Genomic DNA, 25,845 nt, shown 5'->3' on the forward strand with positions numbered 1-25,845 from the left:
GATTCATTCCTGTTTGCTCTTGAATGCTTTTGGCTATCCAACAAACACATTTTGTGAAGAAATGAGGTGGAAATTCACACCTGAAGGACCTCTGTCAGTTTACCCCAGAATCTGTCATGCAGCCAGGTATGGCATTCACAACTAAGACAATGATGTGGACATTCACATCGTGCCAATCAGGCTGATTTTCACAGTGACATACAGTCACAGGGAGAGATTTCAGGAGCTCCATGTTCCAGTTGTAAATGACTGCTGGTTGAAGTAAAGCTTGCACTTCCAAAGAGGAGGTGATCCCTGTTTTTAACCATTGGTCGCAGTGATTATGGAGTACCCAATGTAACCATGGTGGGTCCTGGATAGGAATAAATGCGGAATATAGGCACAAAATGTGGATAAATGCAGTATAATGTGGATAAATGTGAGGTTATCCATTTTGGTGGCAAAAACAGGAAAGCAGACTATTATCTAAATGGTGGCCGACTAGGAAAAGGGGAGATGCAGCGAGACCTGGGTGTCATGGTACACCAGTCATTGAAAGTAGGCATGCAGGTGCAGCAGGCAGTGAAGAAAGCGAATGGTATGTTAGCTTTCATAGCAAAAGGATTTGAGTATAGGAGCAGGGAGGTTCTACTGCAGTTGTACAGGGTCTTGGTGAGACCACACCTGGAGTATTGCGTACAATTTTGGTCTCCAAATCTGAGGAAGGACATTATTGCCATAGAGGGAGTGCAGAGAAGGTTCACCAGACTGATTCCTGGGATGTCAGGACTGTCTTATGAAGAAAGACTGGATAGACTTGGTTTATACTCTCTAGAATTTAGAAGATTGAGAGGGGATCTTATAGAAACTTACAAAATTCTTAAGGGGTTGGACAGGCTAGATGCAGGAAGATTGTACCCGATGTTGGGGAAGTCCAGGACAAGGAGTCACAGCTTAAGGATAAGGGGGAAATCCTTTAAAACCGAGATGAGAAGAACTTTTTTCACACAGAGAGTGGTGAATCTCTGGAACTCTCTGCCGCAGAGGGTAGCCGAGGCCAGTTCATTGGCTATATTTAAGAGGGAGTTAGATGTTGCCCTTGTGGCTAAGGGGATCAGAGGGTATCGAGAGAAGGCAGGTACGGGATACTGAGTTGGGTGATCAGCCATGATCATATTGAATGGTGATGCAGGCTCGAAGGGCCGAATGGCCTACTCCTGCACCTAATTTCTATGTTTCTAGGTTTCTAAAATGCTGGAGTAACTCAGCGGGTCAGACAGCATCTCTGGAGAATAATGAATAGGTGACGTTTTGGGTCAAGACCCTTCTTCTGAAGTGTCCCTTCTGTCTGAAGAGATCCTTCAGTCTGAAGAAGGGTCACGGCACAAAACTTCACCCATTCATTTTTTCCCAGAGGTGCTGCCTGACACGTTGAGTTACTCCAGCATTTTGTGTCTCTATTTGGTGTAAACCTGCACACAGTTATAAATGCCCCTGCTGCTCAGCATCACAGAACATAGAGCAGTACAGCATAGGATCAGGCCCTTCACCCACAGTGTCTGTGGTGAACATGACAGCAACATAAACTAATCTAATCTATCTGCAAATAATCCATTTCGCTCAGTTCTCTGCATATCTGTGTGCCTATCTAAAATCCTCTACAGAAAGTTCTAAATCAGGAGTCTTGTGCTCTGAAAGGCAAGAAGCACTTGGTTCTACAGTTGGGACAATTTCAGTTACAGTTTAGTTTATTGTCACGTGTACCGAGGTACAGTGAAAAGCTGTTGTTGCGTGCTATCCAGTCAGCAGAAATACAATACATGATCACAATCGTGCCATTTACAGTGTATAGATACATGATAAGGGAATAACATTTAGTACAAGGTTAAGACAGCAAATTCCAATCAAGAATAGTCCGAGGGTCACCAAAGAGGTAGATAGTAGTTCAGCACTGCTCTCTGGTTGTGGGAGGATGATTCAGTTGCCTGATAACAGCTGAGAAGAAGCTGTCCCTAAATCTGGAGGTGTGCATTTTCACACTTCTATCCTTTTACTTGATGGGAGAGGGGAGGGTGCGACTCGTCCTTGATTACGCTGCTGGCCTTGCCGAGGCAGTGTGAGGCATGAATGAAGTCAACGGAAGGGAGGTTGGTTTGTGCGATGGTCTGGGCTACATCCACAATTCGCTACAATCTCTTGCAGGATTCACAATTGGCTGCAATTGCTTGGACGGAGCTATTCCCAAACCAATCTGTGATGCTGTGATAAATACATTGCTGCATATTCCTTGCATTTATGGTGGGAAAACTGAGCTAACAACTTGGATTGGATGGACTCAGTGCATGAACTGTATGCCCAGTCAATATAGAGGACAGGTTGAGGGCAAGGTTTGGTTGTACACTGATGTACATGATGCCCACCCCTACCAGCTCTGTACTGTCCTCACCTCTGGGGGTGCTCTCTTCAATTGCTGGCTGTAGGCAGGAAGAAGCATGGTCCTATCTTGGCACCATGTTCGATGCAGACATAATGGCTGAAGGGCCTGTTCTTGCACAGTTTTTTTTTTCTATGTTCTATATTTGATCTTACCATGAATAATGTTTAAATACTCAAGACTTGGGTGACTTACAAGTTCAGTTATAACTACCTGCTTCTGTACAAGTAAAAGCAGAACATTCCAAGGCACTAAACCCATCAAAATGATTTAATATTCAAGCATGTTATTTAATGTGACGGTGAATTAGTGTTTAATAATGTGTCCCTTGATTTTGCTTCCACTTTCTATTAATTTTTGGCATTATTTGTTTCTTCCAGCTTGTTGTTCAAAAAGTAAGTAAGCTTCATTGATTATCACTGATTTCAGTCCATTGTTTAAGAGATGTTCTTGTGGACTAATTGATTGTTAACACTTGCAGGAAGTGGAGCGTGTCCAGCTTACCCCACGGAGCTGGCCTTTGCTCTGGACTCATCTGCAGATGTCCCTCCTGCTCTATTTGAAAGGATGAAAAAAATTGTAATGAATTTCCTGCAGGATATTGACATCGCTGAAAACAACTGCCCCACGGGTGCCCGCGTGGCTGTCCTGACTTACAATAGCGAAGCCAAGCCTTTCATTCGCTTTTCCGACTTTAAGAAAAAGCAATTACTCCTGAAAAAAATAGAAGGACTAGGTCATGAACGATCAAGCAAAAAACGAAATATCGGCAACATTATGCAGTTCGTGGTCAGAAATGTTTTTAAACGAGTTCGTAATGGTGCCCTTATGAGGAAAATAGCTGTGTTTCTTGCTAATGGAGCATCCAAAGACACAAATGCCATTGCCGCTGCTGCCTCACAGTTCAGTGCTTCAGGTGTCGTTCCAGTTATCATTTCCTTCAAAGACATCCCAGAAGTAGACCAGGCTTTTAAGGTAAGAAAATTACTTCCTCAATGTGGCTTTCCTTTGTAGTATGTAATAGTGTATACAAGGATAGGACAAGTTTGGAGGGATAGAAACATAGAAATTAGGTGCAGGAGTAGGCCATTCGGCCCTTCGAGCCACATCTAACTCCCTCTTAAATATAGCCAATGAACTGGCCTCAACTACCCTTTGTGGCAGAGAGTTCCAGAGATTCACCACTCTCTGTGTGAAAAAAGTTCTCCTCATCTCGGTTTTAAAGGATTTCCCCCTTATTCTTAAGCTGTGACCCCTTGTCCTGGACTTCCCCAACATCGGGAACAATCTTCCTGCATCTATCCTGTCCAACCCCTTAAGAATTTTGTAAGTTTCTATAAGATCCCCTCTCAATCTCCTAAATTCTAGAGAGTATAAACCAAGTCTATCCAGTTTTTCTTCATAGGACAGTCCTGACATCCCAGGAATCAGTCTGGTGAACCTTCTCTGCACTCCCTCTATGGCAATAATGTCCTTCCTCAGATTTTGAGACCAAAACTGTACGCAATACGGACTGTACGGATATGGACCAAAGGCAGACAGGTGGGACTAATGTAGCTGAGACATGTAGGCCGGTGTAGGCAAGTTGAACCAAAGGGCCTGTTTCCACACTGTATCACTCCATGACTCTATGTAGGATGAATAATTAGTCTTTATAACAAACGGAATGTAAGAGGACCAATCCTTTCATGTACACCCAAAGAACTGCAGATGTTGGTTTACAAAAAGAAAAAAACAGAGTGCTGGAGTAACTCAGTGGTTCAGAGAGCATTTCTGGAGAGCATGCATAAATGGCATCTGTGTTGGGACATTTCCAGCTACATTTGTCCCACCTGCCTGCGTTTGGACAAATTCCTATAAGGTCATCTTAACTCAATGCCTTGACCTATGAAGGTAATCATGCTGTTTGCTTCTTTGTCACTCTATCTACTTGTGTTGCTACTTTTAAGGAGTTTGGCTTGGACCCTAAGATCTCTCTATACATCAGCTGGGATGTAATGTTAAAATTGTACAAGGCATTGGTAAGACCAAATCTGGAGTATGGTGTACAATTTTGGTCGCCAAATTATAGGAAGGATGTCAACAAAATAGAGAGAGTACAAAGGAGATTTACTAGAATGTTGCCTGGGTTTCAACAACTAAGTTACAGAGATAGGTTGAATAAGTTAGGTCTTTATTCTCTGGAGCGCAGAAGGTTAAGGGGGGACCTGATAGAGGTCTTTAAAATGATGAGAGGGATAGACAGAGTTGATGTGGACAAGCTTTTCCCTTTGAGAATAGGGAAGATTCAAACAAGAGGACGTGACTTCAGAATTAAGGGACAGAAGTTTAGGGGTAATATGAGGGGGAACTTCTTTACGCAGAGAGTGGTAGCGGTGTGGAATGAGCTCCCAGTGGAAGTGGTGGAGGCAGGTTCATTGGTATCATTTAAAAATAAATTGGATAGGCATATGGATGAGAAGGGAATGGAGGGTTATGGTACAAGTGCAGGCAGGTGGGACTAAGGGGAAAAAAATTTGTTCGGCATGGACTTGTAGGGCCGAGATGGCCTGTTTCCGTGCTGTAATTGTTATATGGTTATATGGTTATATGGTTATCAATGCTGTGGAGGGTCATGCCATTTATTGTATATTTCCCCCTTACATTTGACCCCCCGTAGTTTAACACCTCGCACTTGCTCGGATAAACTCCATTTGTCATTTCTCTGCCCATTTCTGTATCTCAACTATATCGAGCTGTGTGCCTTCTTCATGGTCAGCGACCCCAGCAATTTTGGTGTCATCTTCAAACTTACTACCCAATCCATCTACATCTACATTCGAGTCATTTATAAATAACAGAGGTCTTGGCACAGATCCCTGGGGAATGTGGGGGGGCACAGTGGCACAGCGCTAGAGTTGCTGTCACACAGCACCAAAGATCCAGGCTTGTTCCTGATCTAGGGTGTCATCTGTGCAGAGTTAGCATGTGTTCCCTCTGGCCACGTGGGTGTCCTCCAGGTGCTCCTGTTTCCACACACATCCTAAAGATGTACAGGTTTGTAGGTTTACTGACCAGCAAATTATCCCTAGTGTGTCAGATAGAACTAGAGTATCAGTGGTCACAGGTCTGTGTGGACTCTGGGCCGAAGGGCCTGTTTTCACGCTGTATCTCTAAACAAAACGAAACCAACCTCCACTGGTCACAGATCGCCATCCTGAATATTGACCTTCCATCTAAACCCTCTACCTTCTATTCAATTATTAATTTTAAGCTCAAGGTATACTTTTGATCCCAGATCTTCAAATGCATAAAGAAATGGATGCTTCCAATTACAATAAAACTATGTTAAGCTGACAAATTCAGAACATCGTTCAGGTGAACTTACAGATTTTCTGGCAGACTGGATTCAGGTCGACCAGCATGGTGGCGCAGCAGTAGAGTTGCTATCTTATGCCCCTGTCCCACTTAGGAAACCTGAACGGAAACCTCTGGAGACTTTGCGCCCCACCCAAGGTTTCCGTGCAGTTCCCGGAGGTTTTTGTCAGTCTCCCTACCTGCTTCCACTACCTGCAACCTCTGGCAACCACCTGCAACCTCTGCAATCTGATGTATTAAAAAATAATTCACCGCAACTTGGCAAATATGATTTATTAGAGTTAGATATAGCTCTTACGGCTAATGGAATCAGGGAATATGGGGAGAAAGTGATTGTACAGGCTAGATGCAGGAAAAATGTTCCCAATGTTGGGGGTGTCCAGAACCAGGGGCCACAGTTTATGAATAAGGGGTAGGCCATTTAGGACTGAGATGAGGAAAAACATGTTCACCCGGAGAGCTGTGAATTTGTGAAATTCTCTGCCACAGAGGCAGTGGAGGCCAATTAGATATATTGGCCAAGTGTTCAAGAGAGAGTTAGATATAGAAACATAGAAACATAGAAACATAGAAACATAGAAATTAGGTGCAGGAGTTGGCCATTCATCCCTTCGAGCGTGCACCGCCATTCAATATGATCATGGCTGATCATCCAACTCAGTATCCTGTACCTTCCTTCTCTCCATACCCCCTGATCCCTTTAGCCACAAGGGCCACATCTAACTCCCTCTTAAATATAGCCAATGAACTGGCCCCAACTACCTTCTGTGGCAGAGAATTCCAGAGATTCACCACTCTCTGTGTGAAAAATGTTTTCCTCATCTCGGTCCTAAAAGATTTCCCCCTTATCCTTAAACTGTGACCCCTTGCTCTGGACTTTCCCAACATCGGGAACAATCTTCCTGCATCTAGCCTGTCCAACCCCTTAAGAATTTTGTACGTATCTAAAAGATCACCCCTCAATCTTCTAAATTCTAGCGAGTACAAGCCGAGTCTATCCAGTCTTTCTTCATATGAAAGTCCTGACATCCCAGGAATCAGTCTGGTGAACCTTCTCTGTACTTCCTCTATGGCAAGAATGTCTTTCCTCAGATATAGCTCTTAGAACTAACGAACTCAAGGGATATTGGGGGAAAAAGCAGGAACGGGGTACTGATTTTGGATGATCAGCCATGATCATATTAAATGGCGGCGTTGGCTCGAAAGGCCACCTATTTTCTATGTTTCTATGATCTTTTCCCCTGACATTCTATTAACAGGGAAAATAAAATTTGCTTATTGATATTAATGTCAAAGTGGTGACTATTGTTCTTTCTGTTGCATTTCTTTCAATTCATTTAACCAAGGTCAATAATGAAGCATCAGCTGAAGTGGTTGTATTGCCAAGACAGCAACAAGAAGCCAAGAAATTGTTACACCGACTCTTACAGTGCACAATTTGCTTTGGTAAGATTTTAAAATATCTTGGGGATTTGAAATCATTTTCATTCATTCAAAATTTGGAATAAATTTAAAATCAAATCAAGGGAAACTACCATAGTTGAAATTAGTGGGTCACTTAGAAATTATTTTGAACAAGCAATCTGAATGATTTCCTCCTCCCTATTCAATAGGTACTTGGATCAGGTGTGTGGTAACAATACTACAACCGAGGTTAAAATCAACTTATTCACCATTTTGTGGAATCTCTTCGCATTAATGGTTCAGTTATTGACCAGCTTTATACATGTGCTAGCTAATATGAAATGTTCAAATCTAACAATATAATTAGACACCAAAAGAAGGCCAGTGTTGCAATGGTACACTGAGGGCATCACCACAAATTTGGAGGTGCTGACCTTCAGAAATGCAGATAAATAGAAACACAATCTTCATCTACAAATGTGTATTAGAACTCGCATGCAAAGAGTAAAAAGTGTATACAGTCAGGTAAACAGTCAATAGATGGAAAGCAAACCATTAATTGTAACTACTTGTGAAGGCTATTTGCAAAGGGCTTGTGGGTGTGTTGAATATTACAACTAACTGGTAATTTGCTAAAATAATGATTTGCAAAGTGTTTCGAGATTTCAGTGTTAAAAGCAGAAAAAAATAATGTCATGTACAAATTGTGGAACCATGAGCAATTAAAGCACCCAACTCTTTTTTAATTCAGCGTGCATCCCTAATGTTGATACGAAGTAGATTGTTTTGAATAACACTGGGAAACTGAAATGTCAATGGACGACTTGATTCCAGAGAGGAGCAGCGTGATATTTTTTTCTTCCCCAGAGATTTATTTTATACCAGAGGTGAATTTCAGTCACAAATCAACACTTACATCCCAATGTGATGTGCTACACCTTGGCAGGACAAATCAAAATAGGACGTTCATGGTAAATGGTAGCGTTGAGGAATGCAGTTGAACAGAGGGATCTAGGAATAACTGTGCGTAGTTCCCTGAAGGTGGAATCTCATGTAGATAGGGTGGTAAAGAAAGCTTTTGGTGTGCTGGCCTTTATAAATCAAAGCATTGAGTATAGAAGTTGGGATGTAATGTTAAAATTGTACAAGGCATGGTGAGGCCAATTCTGGAATATGGTGTACAATTTTGGTCGCCTAATTATAGGAAAGATGTCCACAAAACAGAGAGAGTACAGAGGAGCTTTGCTAGAATGTTGCCTGGGTTTCAACAACTAAGTTACAGAGAAAGGTTGAACAAGTTAGGTCTTTATTCTTTGGGGCGCAGAAGGTTAAGGGGGGACTTGATAGAGGTTTTTAAAATGATGAGAGGGATAGACAGAGTTGATGTGGAGATGTTTTTTCCATTGAGAGTAGGGAAGATTCAAACAAGATTTGAGAATTAAGGGACAGAAGGTTAGGGGTAACATGAGGGGGAACTTCTTTACTCAGACAGTGGTGGCTGTGTGGAATGAGCTTCCAGTGGAAGTGGTGAAGGCAGGTTCGTTTTTATCATTTAAAAATAAATTGAATAGGCATATGTACGGGAAAGGAATGGAGGGTTATGGTCTGAGTGCAGGTAGATGGGACTAGGTGAGAGTAAGTGTCCAACACGGACTAGAAGGGCCGAGATGGCCTGTTTCCATGCTGTAATTGTTATATGGTTAATATAATGAAGTTAAATTATTTGTAATGTTTCAGTGAAATCAATTAAATATCTACAAAATAAAAGTAGTGGAACAGAACTGATAGTTTTATTTTTCTTTGGCAGATATGTGTGAACCAAACGCCTTGTGCCTGGGAGATGCAGCGATATCTCCTCTGCCTGTGAACCTGGACATAGCATTTATTGTAGATGATCTTGAACCGATGGAATCCATGTATTCAGAAACCGTGAAGCATTTCTTAAATTCCATGCTGAATACATTTCTAAGTTCCGCAGAACCAAAGGCTGCTGAACTTCATCCCAGAGTTGCTATTGTTCAACACTCTCCAAACCACAGGCTGCGATATGGGAAGGATCCATACGAGCTTGAATTTGAGATTTTGGATTACACGACAAAAACCCTAAAGAAGAGGCACGTCCAAGACTCAGCCAGTCAGCCAGAGGGCCCCACTGGCATCAGCAACACTATTGAATGGACCCTGAATAATTACTTTTCAAATCTCACTGAGCAGCAAACGCACAAGGTTATCTTTACAATACTTTCAGGGGAAATGAACCTGGATGGCAAAAAGTTACTGGAGATATCACACAAAGCCAAGTGTAAAGACTTTGCAATGTTAAGTCTGGTCCTTGGAAAGGTATCCAACACGACAATTCTGGAGGAGTTTGTCAGTTTCCCCGTTGATCAACATTTAGCTTACCTCGACAAGCCTCTGGAGACTGAAGTGGAATATGCACAAAGGTTTGCAGTGACTTTTCTGAAAAACCTGGCAGGTAAGTAATGGCCCTGTCTCACGGTGCGATCCACCCACGAGTGATCCCAAGTTTTAAACAAATCAGACTCATGGTAATCATGTAGAATTAACGTAGCGGGGACGTTGGAACTCGTAACGTTAACGGCAGGTACTCGGGAAAATTGTTAACTCGTGAAAATCTTTCAACATGATGAAAGATTCCCACGAGTCAAATTTACTCTTGAAGTAAAAATGTTAAACTCATTGTTAGAACGTAGTAGCCGGTGAGTTTACCGTAGTGACTCGTGAGTCTACCGTGGGAACTCTTTAACTCAGCGGGACAGGCAGCATCTCTGGAGAGAAGGAATGGGTGACCGGATGACGTTTCCAAAATTCTGCTGCGTCTTTGTGTTACTCCAGCACTGTGTGTTCACTTTTTGTCAACCAGCATCTACCCTTTCTTGTGTGTGACATTATTTGTATCCGTGGCAGTTGATTGTCGCTCCCTTTGGAGGATGTTTGCCGGGAAAAAAAAACTAAAACAAGATATTTTAAGGCGTTTGTACTTTCTATCAACTGAGTAGGAATACAAAAGCTGACCCGGTTTTGTTTCAACTTAATGTTAAAAGAATGCAAATAAATTATCTGCAGTTATTACAGAGCAAATATATCAAACTAACCAAGCAGCCAAAGGCAACAAGAAAATGCAATGAACTTGGTTTTTGCTCTTTGCCTGGAGTAGGTCTAGTATATTTGTTAAAATATAGCTTTGTTTTGAAGTGTGAAGCATTATTAAGGTCACTGCAAATTGCATAAGAGAACACAGAAATGTTTGAGTGAAGCAGGAGCTGGTTTAAAACAAAATTTAATTTAATTTATTTTAAAACAAAATTAGACCTGACGCCACAGACAATTATAAGGACTTTTCACTCAGGCTGAATATGCAATGGACATTCCTTCTTATTTTGTGGAAGATAAAAAACAGGAAGATAAAATGCAGAGACCACTCCAAAAGCAATCTATTAAAGTAAACGGAAATCTGGTTAGTGAGTTTGCAAACAACACCAGGATTGCTGGAATTGCTGACAGTGAGGAAGGATGTCCATTTATGCAGCAGTATATAGATCAGCTTCACAAATCGGCAGACAAATAGCAGGTGGAGTTCCATCCGAGCAAGTATGAGGTGTGCACTTTGGGAGGTCCATGATAGAAACATAGAAAATAGGTGCAGGAGTAGGCCATTCGGCCCTTCGAGCCTGCACCGCCATTCAATATGATCATGGCTGATCATCCAACTCAGTATCCCGTACCTGCCTTCTCTGCATACCCCCTGATCCTTTTAGCCACAAGGGCCACATCGAACTCCCTCTTAAATATAGCCAATGAACTAGCCTCAACTACCTTCTGTGGCAGAGAATTCCAAAGATTCACCACTCTCTGTGTGAAAAATGTTTTTCTCATCTCGGTCCTAAAGGATTTCCCCTCTATCCTTAAGCTGTGACCCCTTGTCCTGGACTTCCCCAACATCGGGAACAATCTTCCTGCATCTAGCCTGTCCAACCCCTTAAGAATTTTGTACGTTTCTATAAGATCCCTCCTCAATCTCCTAAATTCTAGCGAGTACAAGCTGAGTCTATCCAGTTTCTTCATATGAAAGTTCTGACATCCCAGGAATCAGTCTGGTGAACCTTCTCTGCACTCCCTTTATGGCAATAATGTCCTTCCTCAGATTTGGAGACTAAAACTGTACGCAATACTCCAGGTGTGGTCTCACCAAGACCCTGTACAACTGCAGTAGAACCTCCCTGCTCCTATACTCAAATATAAGGGGAAAGTCTACAGTTAATGCCCTGATGCTTAACAGCATTGATCTACAGAGAACTCTTGGGGTTCGAGTTCATTGCTCACTAAACGTAGCAACACAAGTAGATAGAGTTAGTTGTAAGCAAAGCGTATAGCATGCTTGCCTTCATGGGGTTGGCACATTGAGCAGGAAGTCACGACGCAGCTCTTAGAGACTTTGGTTGTGTGGCATCTGGGGTATTGTGTGCCACTCTAGTCACCCCATTACAGGAAGAAGATGTGGAAGCTCTGAAGAGGGTACCGAAGAGGTTTGCAAGGATGTTGCCGCGTTGCTGGATGTGGGGGTGATGTTGGAGGGTCTGTAGTCCGTGATGGCCTGGATGCCTTGCCACATGCGTCGGGGGTCGGAGTTGTTGTTGAAGTGCTCCTCAATCCTGAGCTTATGGCAGTGCTTGGCCTTCTTGATGCCCCTCTTCAGGTTAACCCTGGATGAACTGTAGGCTCGAGCATCACCTGACCTGAAAGCGGTGTCCAGTGCTTTCAGCAGTAGCCTGACCTCGCTGTTCATCCATGGCTTCTGATTCGGGAATATGGTCACCCGTTTGAGGGAGGTGACACTGTTGATGGTGGAGTTTATAAAGTCCAGAACAGAGGATGTATAGGAATCAATGTCTGTGTGGGAGTCAAGGGTGGCCTGGGCTGCAAACATTAACCTTGTAAACCTACGCTGCACTCCCTCAATAGCAAGAATGTCCATCTTCAAATTAGGGGACCAAAACTGCACACAATAGGGTGCACACTGCTTACCGTGGGACAATTTACATTTAGACCAAGCCAATTAACCTACAAACATGTAAGTCTGGAGTGTGGGAGGAAACCGAAGATCTCGGAGAAAACCCACGCAGGTCACGGGGAGAATGTACAAACTCTTCGAGTTAGTACTGCCTTGACCTTTATCTTTGCAGCAGCGGCCAACATCTTCGAGTCTTTGTCATCGTGACAAATGCTATCATATATCTTCCCGATGATCAGAGCCACTGAGAAACTGTTGAAATACATTTAATTAAAGACAGAAGCTAAACATGCATTTCTGTTGAATTAAAATGTAAGAAAAGCGGTTGAGATATGCAAAATTATATTCATAATTTTAAATAATCAATTTACAATAAAGTCAGAGAAAGATAAACAAGTGATTATTCAATTGAGCCAATTTTTCTGCATGTACACCAGACCTGGCATTCATAGAACTGAGAAACAAGAGGAGGTAGTTGAGGCAGGGACTATCACAATGTTTTAGAAACAATTAGACAGGTTCATGGAAACATAGAAACATAGAAATTTTTTATGAGGTTTTTGTCAGTCTCCCTACCTGCTTCCACTACCTGCAACCTCCGGCAACCACCTGCAACCTCCAGGAACCGCATGGAAACCTTGTGTGGGGCGCAAAGTCTCCAGAGGTTTCTGTTCAGGTTTCCTAAGTGGGACAGGGGCATCAGTATGGAAACGGGCCCTTTGGAGAACCTGCCCACACCAACCACATGCCCCATCTACAATGGGTTTTGCTTCCCTCTGCTGGAGACAAATGTAGATGTGCTTTCATTTGCTTGGATTTATGAAAGGGAAATCATGCTTGACTAATCTTCTGGATTTTTTTTAGGATGTGACAAGTAAAATGGATGAAGGGGTGCCAGTGGATGTAGTGTATCTAGACTTTCAGAAAGCCTTTGATAAGGTCCTGCACGGGAGACTTGTGACTAAAATTAGAGCACATGATATTGGTGGTAGGGTGTTGACATGGATAGAAAATTGGTTGGTAGACAGGAAGCAAAGAGTAGGAATGAACGGGTCCTTTTCAGAATGGCAGGCAGTGGCGAGTGGAGTGCCACAAGGCTCGATGTTGGGGCCGCAACTGTTTAACATATATATTAATGATTTGGAAGAGGGAATTAGGGGCAACGCTAGCAAGTTTGCAGATGACACAAAGCTGGGTGGCAGAGTGAACTGTGAAGGGGATGTTCGGAGGTTGCAGGGTGACCTGGACAGGTTGAGTGAGTGGGCAGATGCAGTGTAATATAGATAATTGTGAGGTTATCCACTTAGGTGGCTAAAGCAAGAAGTCAGATTATTATCTCAAATGGGGTTAGGTTAGGTAAGGGGGAATTACAGCGAGACCTGGGTGTCCTTGTACACCAGTCACTGAATGTTGGCGTGCCGGTACAGCAGGCAGTGAAGAAAGCTAATGGAATGTTGGCCTTCATAACAAGAGGATTTCAGTATAGGAGTAAAGAGGTTCTTCTGATCCCGAGTTGACGTGCAGTTCGAGCAAAGTCCGCGGGAAGTTCGTGCTAGGCGTATGCCGTCAAGACGATGCGTATGGCGTTGAGACGCTGGGCACGCACGTCAAGGCGCTGTGTACGGCATCGAGGCGGCTGCGGGCCGGCAGGCCGTTGCCGCGCGGAATTTTTGGACAGTGTCATTTTTTCGGAGCCCCGAGCGATATTGGGACCAGCTTCGCACAACTCCATACGGCTCCGGCGATCGAAGTGGGACCGGCCCCGCGAGGCCGTACGGCTCAAGTGACCACGTTAGGTCGCGCTTGCCGCATGCAGTTGCATGCTCGTATGTCAGGCCCTTTAGGTCGCATTTGCTGCATGGAGTCGCATGCTCGTGGGACAGGCCCTTTAGATTCCCCCGGAGCAGAATCTTTCAGCAGTTGGTTGAGTGTTGCAGGAAGACATGTGATCAAGTCAATTTTATTTCTATAGTACATTTAAAAACAACTCTCATTGATCAAAGTTAAAAACAACTCTCGTTGATCAGGGATTTACATCTGTGCAGGTACTAATGTGCTACATACAGTGGTACATAGATCTAACAATACATACATAAATACATACATACAGTGCTCCCTCAGAGGACCTCAAGAAATGCTTGAGAGTAGAAATACGTTTAAAGTCTAGACTTCAAAGAGTTGATAGGGGGTTCAGTTCTGATGGGAAGGGGGATGCTGCTCCACAGTCTCGGAGCTGCAACCGCAAAGGCTCGGTCGCCCCTGAGCTTATGCGTAGACCGCAGGAGGTCAGTAACACCAAGTCGGCCGATCTGAGGGACCTGGAGGTGGTGTGGTGGGTGAGCAGACGTTTGATGTAGGTGGGGACAAGTCCGTTAAGGGCTTTGTAAACAAAAAGGAGCTTGAAATTGATTCGGAAGAGGCCAGGATCAGGGTGATGTGGTCCCTTTTTCGGGTGCCCGTCAGGAGTCTCGCTGCGGTGTTTTGGACCAATTGCAGGTGGGACAGGGATGATTGGCTGATGCCAGTGTAAAGGGAGTTGCAGTAATCAAGGAGGAGATAAATGAGTGGATGATCTTTTCTAGGTCATCAAATTGGAGGAAAGGCTTTATTTTAGCTTTCGTCCGAAGCTGGCCGACATGGTGTGTATGATGGTGGAAAATAAAACTAACCTACAATAGCCATTGTCCAGACATCCCAGTGCAGGGCTGAGGATCTTACCAAAGTTGGCACACAGCAAGATGGGCAAGTTTGGCGATGACACAAAAGTGGGTGGTTTTGCAGATAGTGAAGATGGTTGTGAAAAATTGCAGCTGGATCTTGATCAATTGGCCAGGTGGAGTGAGGAATGGTTGATGGAATTTAATACTGATAAATGTGAGGTGGTGCATTTTGGGAAGTCTAACATGGACATCACCAACACAGTGAATGGTAAGGCTCTGGGGAGTGTTGCAGAGTAGAAGGATCTCAGGGTACAAGTGCATAGTTTCTTGAAGGTGGAGTCACATGTACGGTAGATCAGGTGGTCAAAAAGGCTTTTGGCACATTGGCCTTCATCACCCAGAGTATTGTATTGAAGTTGGAAGTTGCATAAGAGGTGGTGAGGCCACATTTAGAGTATTAAGTTCAGTTCTGGGCACTGTGTTATAGAATAGATGTTGATGGAAAAGGTACAGAGAAGATTTACAAGGATGTTGGCAGGATTAGAGGGTCTGAACTATAGGGAAGGTTGAACTCCATTCCTTGGAGCGCAGGAAGATGAGGGATGATCTTAAGGAGGTGTATAAGATCATGAGAGAAATGAATCGTGTAGATGCACAGAATCTCTTGCCCAGAGAAGGGGAATCGAGGACCAGAGGACATAGGCTTAAGGTGAAGAGGAAAAGATTTAATAGGAGCCTGCAGGGTAACACAAAGGGCGGTGGATGTATAGAACAAGCTGCCAGAGGAAGTAGATGAGGCTGGGACGATCGCAACATTTAAGAAACAGTTAGACAGATACATGGATAGGACAGTTTTGGAAGGATATGGCCCAAATGCGGGCAGATGTGATTTGGTTTGCTGGGGCATGTTGGCTGGTGTGTCCACACTATATCACTCCATGATTATGACTATGACCAGAGAGTCTTTCCATCATGTATTCCCTTTCTGCATGAATTTAGAAACATTGCGGTTTATCAATATGTTAATTCTTCTCTGTCCTCCAGAATCCTCAGATATAAGCCACCAATTTGTGAGCAGGTTCAGTAAATTCACTGCAATCATTTGTCATCGAATGGCAACTAGCCTTGTTTCCACACTCAGGCTGACTCTGCTGTCCAAATGAGCATCATCTGTGACAACATTTAACATCTCTCATTTACCACAATAAATACCAACTGCGCAGGCGTCTTCCAGAATGAAAAATGGAACTCCAGGCCCCTGAGATAGTAACCTAATCCATAAAATGTAAAACTGGAAAACTTTACTCTTTTAATACAAGAACATCAAAATTGTCTTTCAATTCCCTTGCCCTCATTGCACTATGATTAGCCACACTACATGTGCACACTGCACTTGATTAGTACAGGTGTCAGAGGTTATGGGGAGAATGGGGTTAGGAGGGAGAGATAGATCAGCCATGATTGTATGGCGGAGTAGACTTGATGGGCCGAATGGCCTAATTCTACACCTATTCCTTATGACTGCAATTTTAAAAATACCATGAATAATTGGAATGGTTCAATAGTTAAAAAGTTGAAAAACTACAGAATAGTCATTAACAAAAGTACAGTTTGTATTCGCCCACATGGAAAAAAAGGTCTCTCATGATTAGATAATTAGTCTTAGAATCATACAATGTGGAACAATTTGCCCATGGCGACAAACATGTCCCATCTACACTAATCCCACCTGCCTGCATTTTGCCCATATCCCTCTAATCCTATCCATGTACCTGTCCAGGTGTTTTTTAATGTTGTGATAATACCTACCTCAACCACCTCCTCTGGCAGCTCATTTCTTATACCTGCCACTCTTTGTGTAAAAAAACTGGCCCTCAGATTCCTGTTATATAGAAACATAGAAAATAGGTGCAGGAGGAGGCCATTCGGCCCTTCGAGCCAGCACCGCCATTCATTGTGATCATGGCTGATCGTCCCCTATCAATAACCCATGCCTACCTTCTCCCCATATCCCTTGATTCCACTAGCCCATAGAGCTCTATCTAACTCTATTTTAAATCCATCCAGTGATTTGGCCTCCACTGCCCTCTGTGGCAGGGAATTCCACAAATTCACAACTCTCTGGGTGAAATTTTTTTTTCCTCATCTCAGTCTTAAATGACCTCCCCTTTATTCTTGGACTATGGTCCCTGGTTCTGGATGTCCCCCCATGCATTTTTCCTGCATCTAGCTTGTCCAGTCCTTTTCTAATTTTATATGTTTCTATACGACATCCTCTCATCCTTCTAAACTCCAGTGAATACAAACCCACTCTTTCCAATCTTTCCCCATATGTCAGTCCCACCATCCCAGGGATCAATCTCGTGAACCTACGCTGCATTGCCTTTATCACAAGGATGTCCTTCTTCAGATTAGGAAACCAAAGCTGTACACAATACTCCAGATGTGGTCTCACCAGAGCCCTATACAATTGCAGAAGAACCTCTCTACTCCTATACTGAAATCCTCTTGTTATGAAAGCCAACATTCCATTAGCTTTCTTCACTGCCTGCTGTATCTGTAAGCCAACTTTCAGTGACCGGTGTACAAGGACACCCAGGTCTCGCTGCACTTCCCATACCTAACCTAACCCCATTGAGATAATAATCTTCCCCCTTGTTTTTGCCACCAAAGTGGATAACCTCACATTTATCTATATTATACTGCATCTGCCACACATTTGCCCACTCACTCAACCTGTCCAGGTCACCCTGCAACCCCTTAACATCCTCTTCACAGTTCACACTGCCACCCAGCTTTGTGTCATTGGCAAACTTGCTAGCATTGTTCCTAATTCCCTCTTCCAAATCATTAATATATATGGTAAACAGTTGCGGCCCCAACACCGAGCCTTGCGGCATTCCACTCGCCACTGCCTGCCATTCTGAAAAGGATGCGTTCACTCCTACTGTTAAATCATAAACATCATAAACCTATGTCCTCCGGTTCTTTATTCTCCTTCTCTGGGCAAAATACTGCATTTTGTGCATTTTCTTTATCTATTCCTCTCGAGATCTTATGTCAGAGGTTATTGGGAAAAGGCAGGAGAATTGGGTTAGGAGGGAGAGATAGATCAGCCATGATTAAATGGCGGAGTAGACTTGATGGGCCGAATATTCTTTTTGACCTTAAGACCCCTCATCTTCCTGTGCTCCAAGGAGTCCTAGCCTGTCTTAGCCAACTCAACCTCTCCCAATACTCATAAATCCTGGCTCACAAATCCTGCCAACATCCACATCAATTTCTGGGCCCTTTCCAGCTTAACAACATCTTTCCACAAACAAAGTGACCAAAACTGGACACAATACTCCAAATGCAGCCTCACCAATATCTTATACAAGTATAACATGACCTCAGAACATCTATACTCAATACATTAACTGATGAAGGCCGATATGCCAGAAGCTTTTTTGAACACCCCATCTACCCATGACACCACTTTCAAATAATTATGTACAGTAAGGGTATCTGCACTCCTAGATCCTAGATAGCTGGTCCTGGCACACCTCAAAAGCTGCCTACCCCCCACACTGGATCCCTATCAGTTTGCCTACCGCAAGAACAGGAGTACGGAGGGTGCCATCTCAACGGCACTTCACTCCGCCCTCTCCCACCTCGACAACAGAGACACTTACGTAAGAATGCTGTTCATCGATTACAGCTCAGCATTCAACACCATTATTCCATCAAAACTGATCACCAAACTCGGTAACCTGGGCATCGACCCCTCCCTCTGCAACTGGATACTGGACTTTCTAACCAACAGACCCCAGTCTGTGAGGTTAGACAAGCACACCTCTTCAACCCTCACCCTGAACACCGGCGTTCCTCAGGGCTGTGTGCTGAGCCCCCTCCTCTACTCCCTCTTCACCTATGACTGCACACCTGTACATGGTACTAACACCATCATCAAGTATGCAGATGATACAACGGTGAGTGGCCTCATCAGCAACAACGATGAGCTGGCCTACAGGGAGGAGGTCCAGCACTTAGCAGCATGGTGCGCTGACAACAACCTGGCCCTTAACTCCAAGAAGACCAAGGAGCTCATTGTAGACTTCAGGAAGTCCAGAGGCGGCACGCACACCCCCATCCACATTAACGGGACGGAGGTGGAACGTGTTTCTAGCTTCAGGTTCCTGGGAGTCAACATCTCCGATGACCTCTCTTGGACCCACAATACCTCTACTCTGATCAAGAAGGCTCATCAGCGTCTCTTCTTCCTGAGGAGACTGAAGAAGGTCCATCTGTCTCCTCAGATCCTGGTGAACTTCTACCGCTGCACCATCGAGAGCATCCTTACCAACTGCATCACAGTATGGTATGGCAACTGCTCTCTCCGACCGGAAGGCATTGCAGAGGGTGGTGAAAATTGCCCAACGCATCACCGGTTCCACGCTCCCCTCCATTGAGTCTGTCCAAAGCAAGCGCTGTCTGCGGAGGGCGCTCAGCATCGCCAAGGACTGCTCTCACCCCAACCATGGACTGTTTACCCTCCTACCATCCGGGAGGCGCTACAGGTCTCTCCGTTGCCGAACCAGCAGGTCGAGGAACAGCTTCTTTCCGGCGGCTGTCACTCTACTCAACAACGTACCTCGGTGACTACCAATCACCACCCCCCCCCCCCACCCCCCACCCCCCCCCCCCGGACACTTATTATTATTTATTCAAATCGTTTGGGTATGTCGCTCTTCAAGGGAGATGCTAAATGCATTTCGTTGTCTCGGTACTTTACAGTGACAATGACAATGACAATTAAATTGAATCTGAATCTGATCCCTCTGCTTTACTACACTCCCCAGAGCCCTGCCATTCACTGTGTTGGTCCTGCCCTGGTTAGACTTCCCAAAACGCAACACCTCATACTTTCTGTATTACATTCCATTAAGCATTCCTCAGCCCACCCAACCATCACATCAAGATCTTGTTGTAATTTTTGACAACCATCTTCACTATCTACAATACCACCCACTCTGGTGTCATCTGCAAACTTACTAATCATGTCTTGTATGATCTCATCCAAATGATTGACAAATTCTCTCTAGAATTTAGGAGATTGAGAGGGGATCTTATAGAAACTTACATAATTCTTAAGGGGTTGGACAGGCTAGATGCAGGAAGATTGTTCCCAATGTTGGGGAAGTCCAGGACAAGGGGTCACAGCTTAAGGATAAGGGGGAAATCCTTTAAAACCGAGATGAGAAGAACTTTTTTCACACAGAGAATGGTGAATCTCTGGAATTCTCTGCCACAGATGGTAGTTGAGGCGAGTTCATTGGCGATATTTAAGAGGGAGTTAGATGTGGCCCTTGTGGCTAAGTGGATCAGGGGGTATGGAGAGAAGGCAGGTACGGGATACTGAGTTGGATGATCAGCCATGATCATATTGAATGGCGGTGCAAGCTCGAAGGGCCGAATGGCCTACTCCTGCACCTAATTTCTAATGTTTCTATGTTTCTATGTTTCTATGTTTCTATGTGAGAAATGGCAATGGGTCCAGCACTGTACCTTAAGGTAACCACTAGTCACTGGCCTCCAGTCCGAAAAACAACCTTCCACCATCACCCTCTGATTCCTTCCATGCAGTCAATTTTTCTATCCCGTTGGATAAATGGATATCCAGTTACAAATGGATGCAATCCTTTAACGTCTGATTAAACCTTGGAGGATGCAATTACAGATTTTCAAAAAAAGTTTGTGGGTAATTTCTCTAGAGGTTTCTCACTCTCCCAGCTCCGCTCTGTACAAGTACAAGCTCTGGAGAAGTGCCATCTTACTCCAAGGTGATGACAGTGTATTGGGGGAAACAGCCTGCAATATTCCAGCTGTTCGTCTTTATCTCAGTGCAGTCTGGTGAAAGCTTTTATTTATTTTACAGCTGGAATCAACAGATATCCCCCTCCAGATATTGCGAAGGAATGCAAAGGAATGAAACCTCAGGAGACAGTAAAGGACGTACCGCAAGGGCCGCCTAATAATTTACAACTGTACCAAGAGCCGCCTAATAACCTACAACTGTACGTTTCACAGACATGTGCGATCTTGAATATTATTAATGGAAACTTTACTTATTACTAAATCTTTACCTCTTCATTTGCAGGTTGGTTGTTATGGATGACGCTGAGATGCCCGAAGTTTACACCAACAATTACGGTAGGTGAAGAGAAAGCAAAGTTTATGTGTAATCAGTATTTCACAACCGCCAGCACTAAATTATCTTGGGAGAGGCACACTGTGTACAGAGTGAGATCTCTGTATACAAATACATTTGCACAGGGCTTCAATTCAAAGAGAGACATTCTGCAGAGATGAGCACTACAGCCCACTGGGTCCACACTGAGCATAAAGCATATCCCTGTAAATCTTTTGTCTCCACGTACCTGTCCGGATGTCTTGTGAGCGTTGTTGTGGTACCTGCCTCAACAACCTGCGCTGGAAACTTGTTCAGTACACCCACCACACTGTGTGAAAAAATGGACCCTCAGTTTCCAATTTAATTTTTCTCCTCTCTTGTTAAACTTAATATGCATTAAATCATGCGTTAAATCAGTAAAGAGTTGGAAGAAGGGTCCCACTCTGAAATGTCACCTATCCATGTTCTCCAGACAGGCTACCTGATCCATTGAGTTACTCCAGCACTTTGTGTCTTTATTTTGTAAACCAGCATCTGCAGTTCCTTCTGTCTCCAAGATGCTCCATTTGATCATCCAAAAGCAGCAATTTTTGAAATATCCTATAAGTCCATGCCATGGGAGTAAGGGTTTCATTTCAGGTGTAGTAACAGCAACACATACTTGTTTATCAAGGAAAGATGCGAAAAGCTGAGTAACTCAGCGACTCATTCAGCTTCACGGGAGAACATGGGTAGGTGACATTTTGTGTTGGGACCCTTCTTCAGACTGATTGCAGAGGTGAGAGGGAAAGAAAGCTAGCATGATTTTAAGCAAGGAGAGATAGAAAACCTGGAATTATAGACCAGTTGGCTTTACATCAGTAAGGGGAAGATGCTTGAATCAATTATTAACCTGCATTTGGAAAGCAGTGATGAGATTGGTCAGTCAGCATGGATTTATGAAGGGGAAATCATGCTTGGCTAACCTTCTGGAATTTTTTGAGGATATAACAAGTAGAATGCATAAGGGAGAGTCAGTGGATGTGATGTATCTTGACTTTCAAAAAGCCTTTGACAAGGTCCCACACAAGAGATTAGTGGGCAAAATTAGAGCACATGGTATTGGGTGTAGGGTATTGACATGGACAGAGGAATAGTTGGCAGACAGGAAGCAAAGAGCAGGAACTAACGGGTCCATTTCAGAATGACAGGCAGTGACTAGTGGGAAACCACAAGGGTCGGTGGTGGGACCCCAGTTATTTACAATATATATTAACGATTTAGAAGAGGGAATTAAATGTGACATCTCCAAGTTTGCAGATGACACAAAGCAGGGAGGATGCTATGAGGCTGCAGGGTGACTTGGATAGGTTGGGTGAGTGAGCAAATGCATAGCAGATGCAGTATAGTGTGAATAAATGTGAGGTTATCCTCTTTGGTGGCAAGAACAGGAAGGCTGATTATTATCTGAATGGTGTCCGATTTGGAAAAGGGGAGGTGCAACGAGACCTGGGTGTGCTTGTACATTAGACACTGAAAGTAAGCATGCAGGTACAGCAGGCAGTGAAGAAAGCTAGTTGGCCATCAATGCGAGAGGATTTGAGTTTAGGAGCAAGGAGGTCCTACTGCAGTTGTACAGGGTCCCTGGTGAGACTGCACCTGGAGTATTGTGTGCAATTTTGGTCTCCTAATTTGAGAAATGACATTATTGCTATTGAGGGAGTGCAGCGCAGGTTCACCAGGTTAATTCCCGGGGTGGCGGGACTGACATATGATGAAAGAATGGGTTGACTGGGCTTGTATTCACTGGAATTTAGGATTAGAGGGGATCTTATAGAAACATATAAAATTCTTAAAGGATTGGACAGGCTAGGTGCAGGAAAAAATGTCTTGATGTCGGGGGAGTCCAGAACCAGGGGTCACAGTTTAAGAATAAAGGGTAGGCCAAAGGTCTGAGATGAGGAAAAGCTTTTTCACCCAGAGAGTTGTGAATCTGTGGAGTTCTCTGCCACAGAAGGCAGTGGACGCCAATTCACTGGATGTTTTCAAGAGAGTTAGATTTAGCTCTTAGGGCTAACGGAATCAAGGGATATGGGGAGGGGGGGGGCAGGAACGGGATAGCTGGATTTTGGCACTGATTTTAGCTATGACCATATTGAATGGTGGTGCTGGCTCGAATGGCCTACTCCTGCACCTTTTTTTCTATGTTTTTAAGTGGTAGTGGTTCAGGTTAATTTGTTGCTGTAGTGCGTGGGTCTCAAGAAGGAGGCACGAAGTCCAGTGTTTGAGAAGCACCTTTATTGTATTCCTCCCGGTTGAAGGGAAGACGAAACCAGAGAAAGATGGCACCCAAACCCTGCCTTTTAAACCCTCCGGCTGAGGGCCGCCTCCGGACTGCACCACTCCTGTGCCGAGGGGTTCGGCAGTATAATGGCACGACCCTTAGGAGCCGCCACATTGCTATACAAATGCTGATAGAACAGCGTTAAAGAACTCTGAGGCAGGCACAATGTGTAGGATGGAACTGCAGATGCTGGTTTAAACCGAAGATAGACACAGAATGCTGGAGTAACTCAGCGGGACAGGCAGCATCTCTGGAGAGAAGGAATGGCTGACATTTCAGGTCGAGCTCAGAAGGGTCTCTAACTGAAACGTCACCCATTCCTTCTCTCTAGAGATGCTGCCTGTCCCGCTGAGTTACTCCAGCATTTTGTATCTATCTTTTGAGGCAGACATTGCAGCTTTTCCAATTATGTGCCTTTCATCTGCATGACCTGCTTTATTTCTTTGCAGATACGTGTCTATTGAAGCAGGATGAAGGACTCTGTCATAATTACACCATCAAGTGGTCCTATGATGCCAAAAAAGGTTGCGCGCGGTTCTGGTACGGTGGCTGTGGAGGAAATGCAAATAGATTTGACACACAACAGGAATGTAAAACTTCATGTGTACAACCATCCCCTTTGTAAAATGCACCAGAATATATTACGGTGTGTCTGACCATCAGATGTGGTGAAACATGGCGTCAGGTTAATTAAAATGTTTTGCGCGGTTTCTTAGTAGAGAAGCATGTTCAGTTGTAACAGATGCTGTTGAACTTGTTTCAGAACCATATTGTTTGCTCGCGATAATTCTGAAAAGGGAACGTCCGATCTTCCATGTACACATATTTGAAAGCATGTACATAATTACATAAAGCTGTATAAGAACAAAATTGCAATGCTCAAGCTTTTGACATTAAGGCAAAATCATGATTATTTGCATTGTGACTGTTTATGTTTACATTGTAGGTGCAAACACTATCAGATTGTTCTTTCCACGTTCCACCCACACTTTAACTGCCTGATTGGATTATAGACTCAATTATCATTAACTTGAAGGCTTTTTGACAAACATTTTTCTCAGGCTAAATATTCAATTACTTGAAATAAAAGTTGTTTGCATAAGAACATGCAAAGCTTAGAACTTGTATATAATTGTTAGTGGTCTCTGATCTCCTGTCTTTTAAGAGTTTGAGCAATATTTGTTTCACTTGCATCTACAGAACAGCTTCTATGTGGGGTCCAATAAAGATAATCACACATCTAAACTCCTAAACAGCACTGTGTAGGAAGGACAGTGAAAATCCTCAATTGGAGGTGGATAGGTTTGTGCGAAAAAGTTAATCTGCTCAACCTATTGCGGGCAACGTTACAAATCTGTACTGCTTGCTCAGTGTCATGACTTCATGGTACACCATGGTACACCAGTCATTAAAAGTAGGCATGCAGGTGCAGCAGGCAGTGAAGAAGGCGAATGGTATGTTAGCATTCATAGCAAAAGGATTTGAGTATAGGAGCAGGGAGGTTCTACTGCAGTTGTACAGGGTCTTGGTGAGACCACACCTGGAGTATTGTGTACAGTTTTGGTCTCCTAATCTGAGGAAAGACATTCTTGCCATAGATGGAGTGCAGAGAAGGTATCAAAGGTATTTTATTGGTCATTCACATACACCGAGGTGTAATGAAATGAAATGCTTTTTGCCATTTTGCAGCACACAAAAAAAGAATACAGACATAACACCAATAAGAGTCTTAAACACAAAGAACATCCCCCCACAATGGCTCCCACCATGAGGGAAGGCACAAAGTCCAGTCCCCAACCCCAGTTCACCCATGGTCGGGCCTATTGAGGCCTCCACAGTTGCCTCTACGGAGGCCCGATGTTCCTGACCGTTCTCGCTGGGTGGTGGTGCTCCGGCGTCGGGAGAGTCCTCACAGCGGCCTGGGAACCCTGGAACGGCCGCCTCCGTACTGGAGGCCGCGGCTTCGGAAGCCGACAAGGCCGCGCCGGTTGGAGCTCCACAACTGGCGATCTCGTCGAGAGATCCCAGGCTCCCGGTGTAAAGTTCGGCACCGCCGCCCGCAGCTGGTCGCTCCACAGTCCCACAGCTCCGCGATGTTTTCCTCAGCGATCCTCAGCTCACCGGAGCTCCAGCGCGGCGACCCGGGCAAGGCATCGCCCGCTCCACGATAGCGCTCCAGCGCTGTGCCACCGCCGCCGAAGCTGAGGTTCTGTGCTGTCCGCGACAGGAAACGCCGCTCCAGGCCCGCTGGTAGGCCTCGAGGACGGGTCGAAGCTGCAGCCTCCGACCCGTCCTCCGAGGCAGAGAAAAGCTGCTTCTCCGACCAGGTAGGGACCCTGAAAGGTAGTTTCCCCCGAGGTTCACCAGACTGATTCCTGGGATGTCAGGACCTTCATATGAAGAAAGACTGGATAGACTCGGCTTGTACTCGCTAGAATTTAGGAGATTGAGGGGAGATCTTATAGAAACGTATAAAATTCTTAA

At 44.3% G+C, this 25,845-nt stretch overlaps 1 protein-coding gene across 1 annotated transcript in view; it reads left to right on the plus strand.

Moving 5' to 3' along the window:
* The window catches only part of LOC129706616 (collagen alpha-3(VI) chain-like), a 132,531-nt gene extending 108,065 nt beyond the window's left edge, over nucleotides 1-24,466 (plus strand). The window contains exons 28-34 of the mRNA XM_055650971.1: nucleotides 2,794-2,808; nucleotides 2,895-3,388; nucleotides 7,117-7,216; nucleotides 8,982-9,650; nucleotides 20,784-20,922; nucleotides 21,006-21,058; nucleotides 23,811-24,466. Of these exons, the coding sequence (XP_055506946.1) occupies nucleotides 2,794-2,808; nucleotides 2,895-3,388; nucleotides 7,117-7,216; nucleotides 8,982-9,650; nucleotides 20,784-20,922; nucleotides 21,006-21,058; nucleotides 23,811-23,986 (1,646 nt within the window). The 3' untranslated portion in view covers nucleotides 23,987-24,466. The remainder of the gene's footprint in view (nucleotides 1-2,793; nucleotides 2,809-2,894; nucleotides 3,389-7,116; nucleotides 7,217-8,981; nucleotides 9,651-20,783; nucleotides 20,923-21,005; nucleotides 21,059-23,810) is intronic.
* The last annotated feature ends 1,379 nt before the right edge of the window (nucleotides 24,467-25,845 follow it).

The sequence above is a fragment of the Leucoraja erinacea genome, chromosome 2 (genome assembly GCF_028641065.1).
Source record: "Leucoraja erinacea ecotype New England chromosome 2, Leri_hhj_1, whole genome shotgun sequence".
Taxonomy (NCBI): domain Eukaryota; kingdom Metazoa; phylum Chordata; class Chondrichthyes; order Rajiformes; family Rajidae; genus Leucoraja; species Leucoraja erinaceus.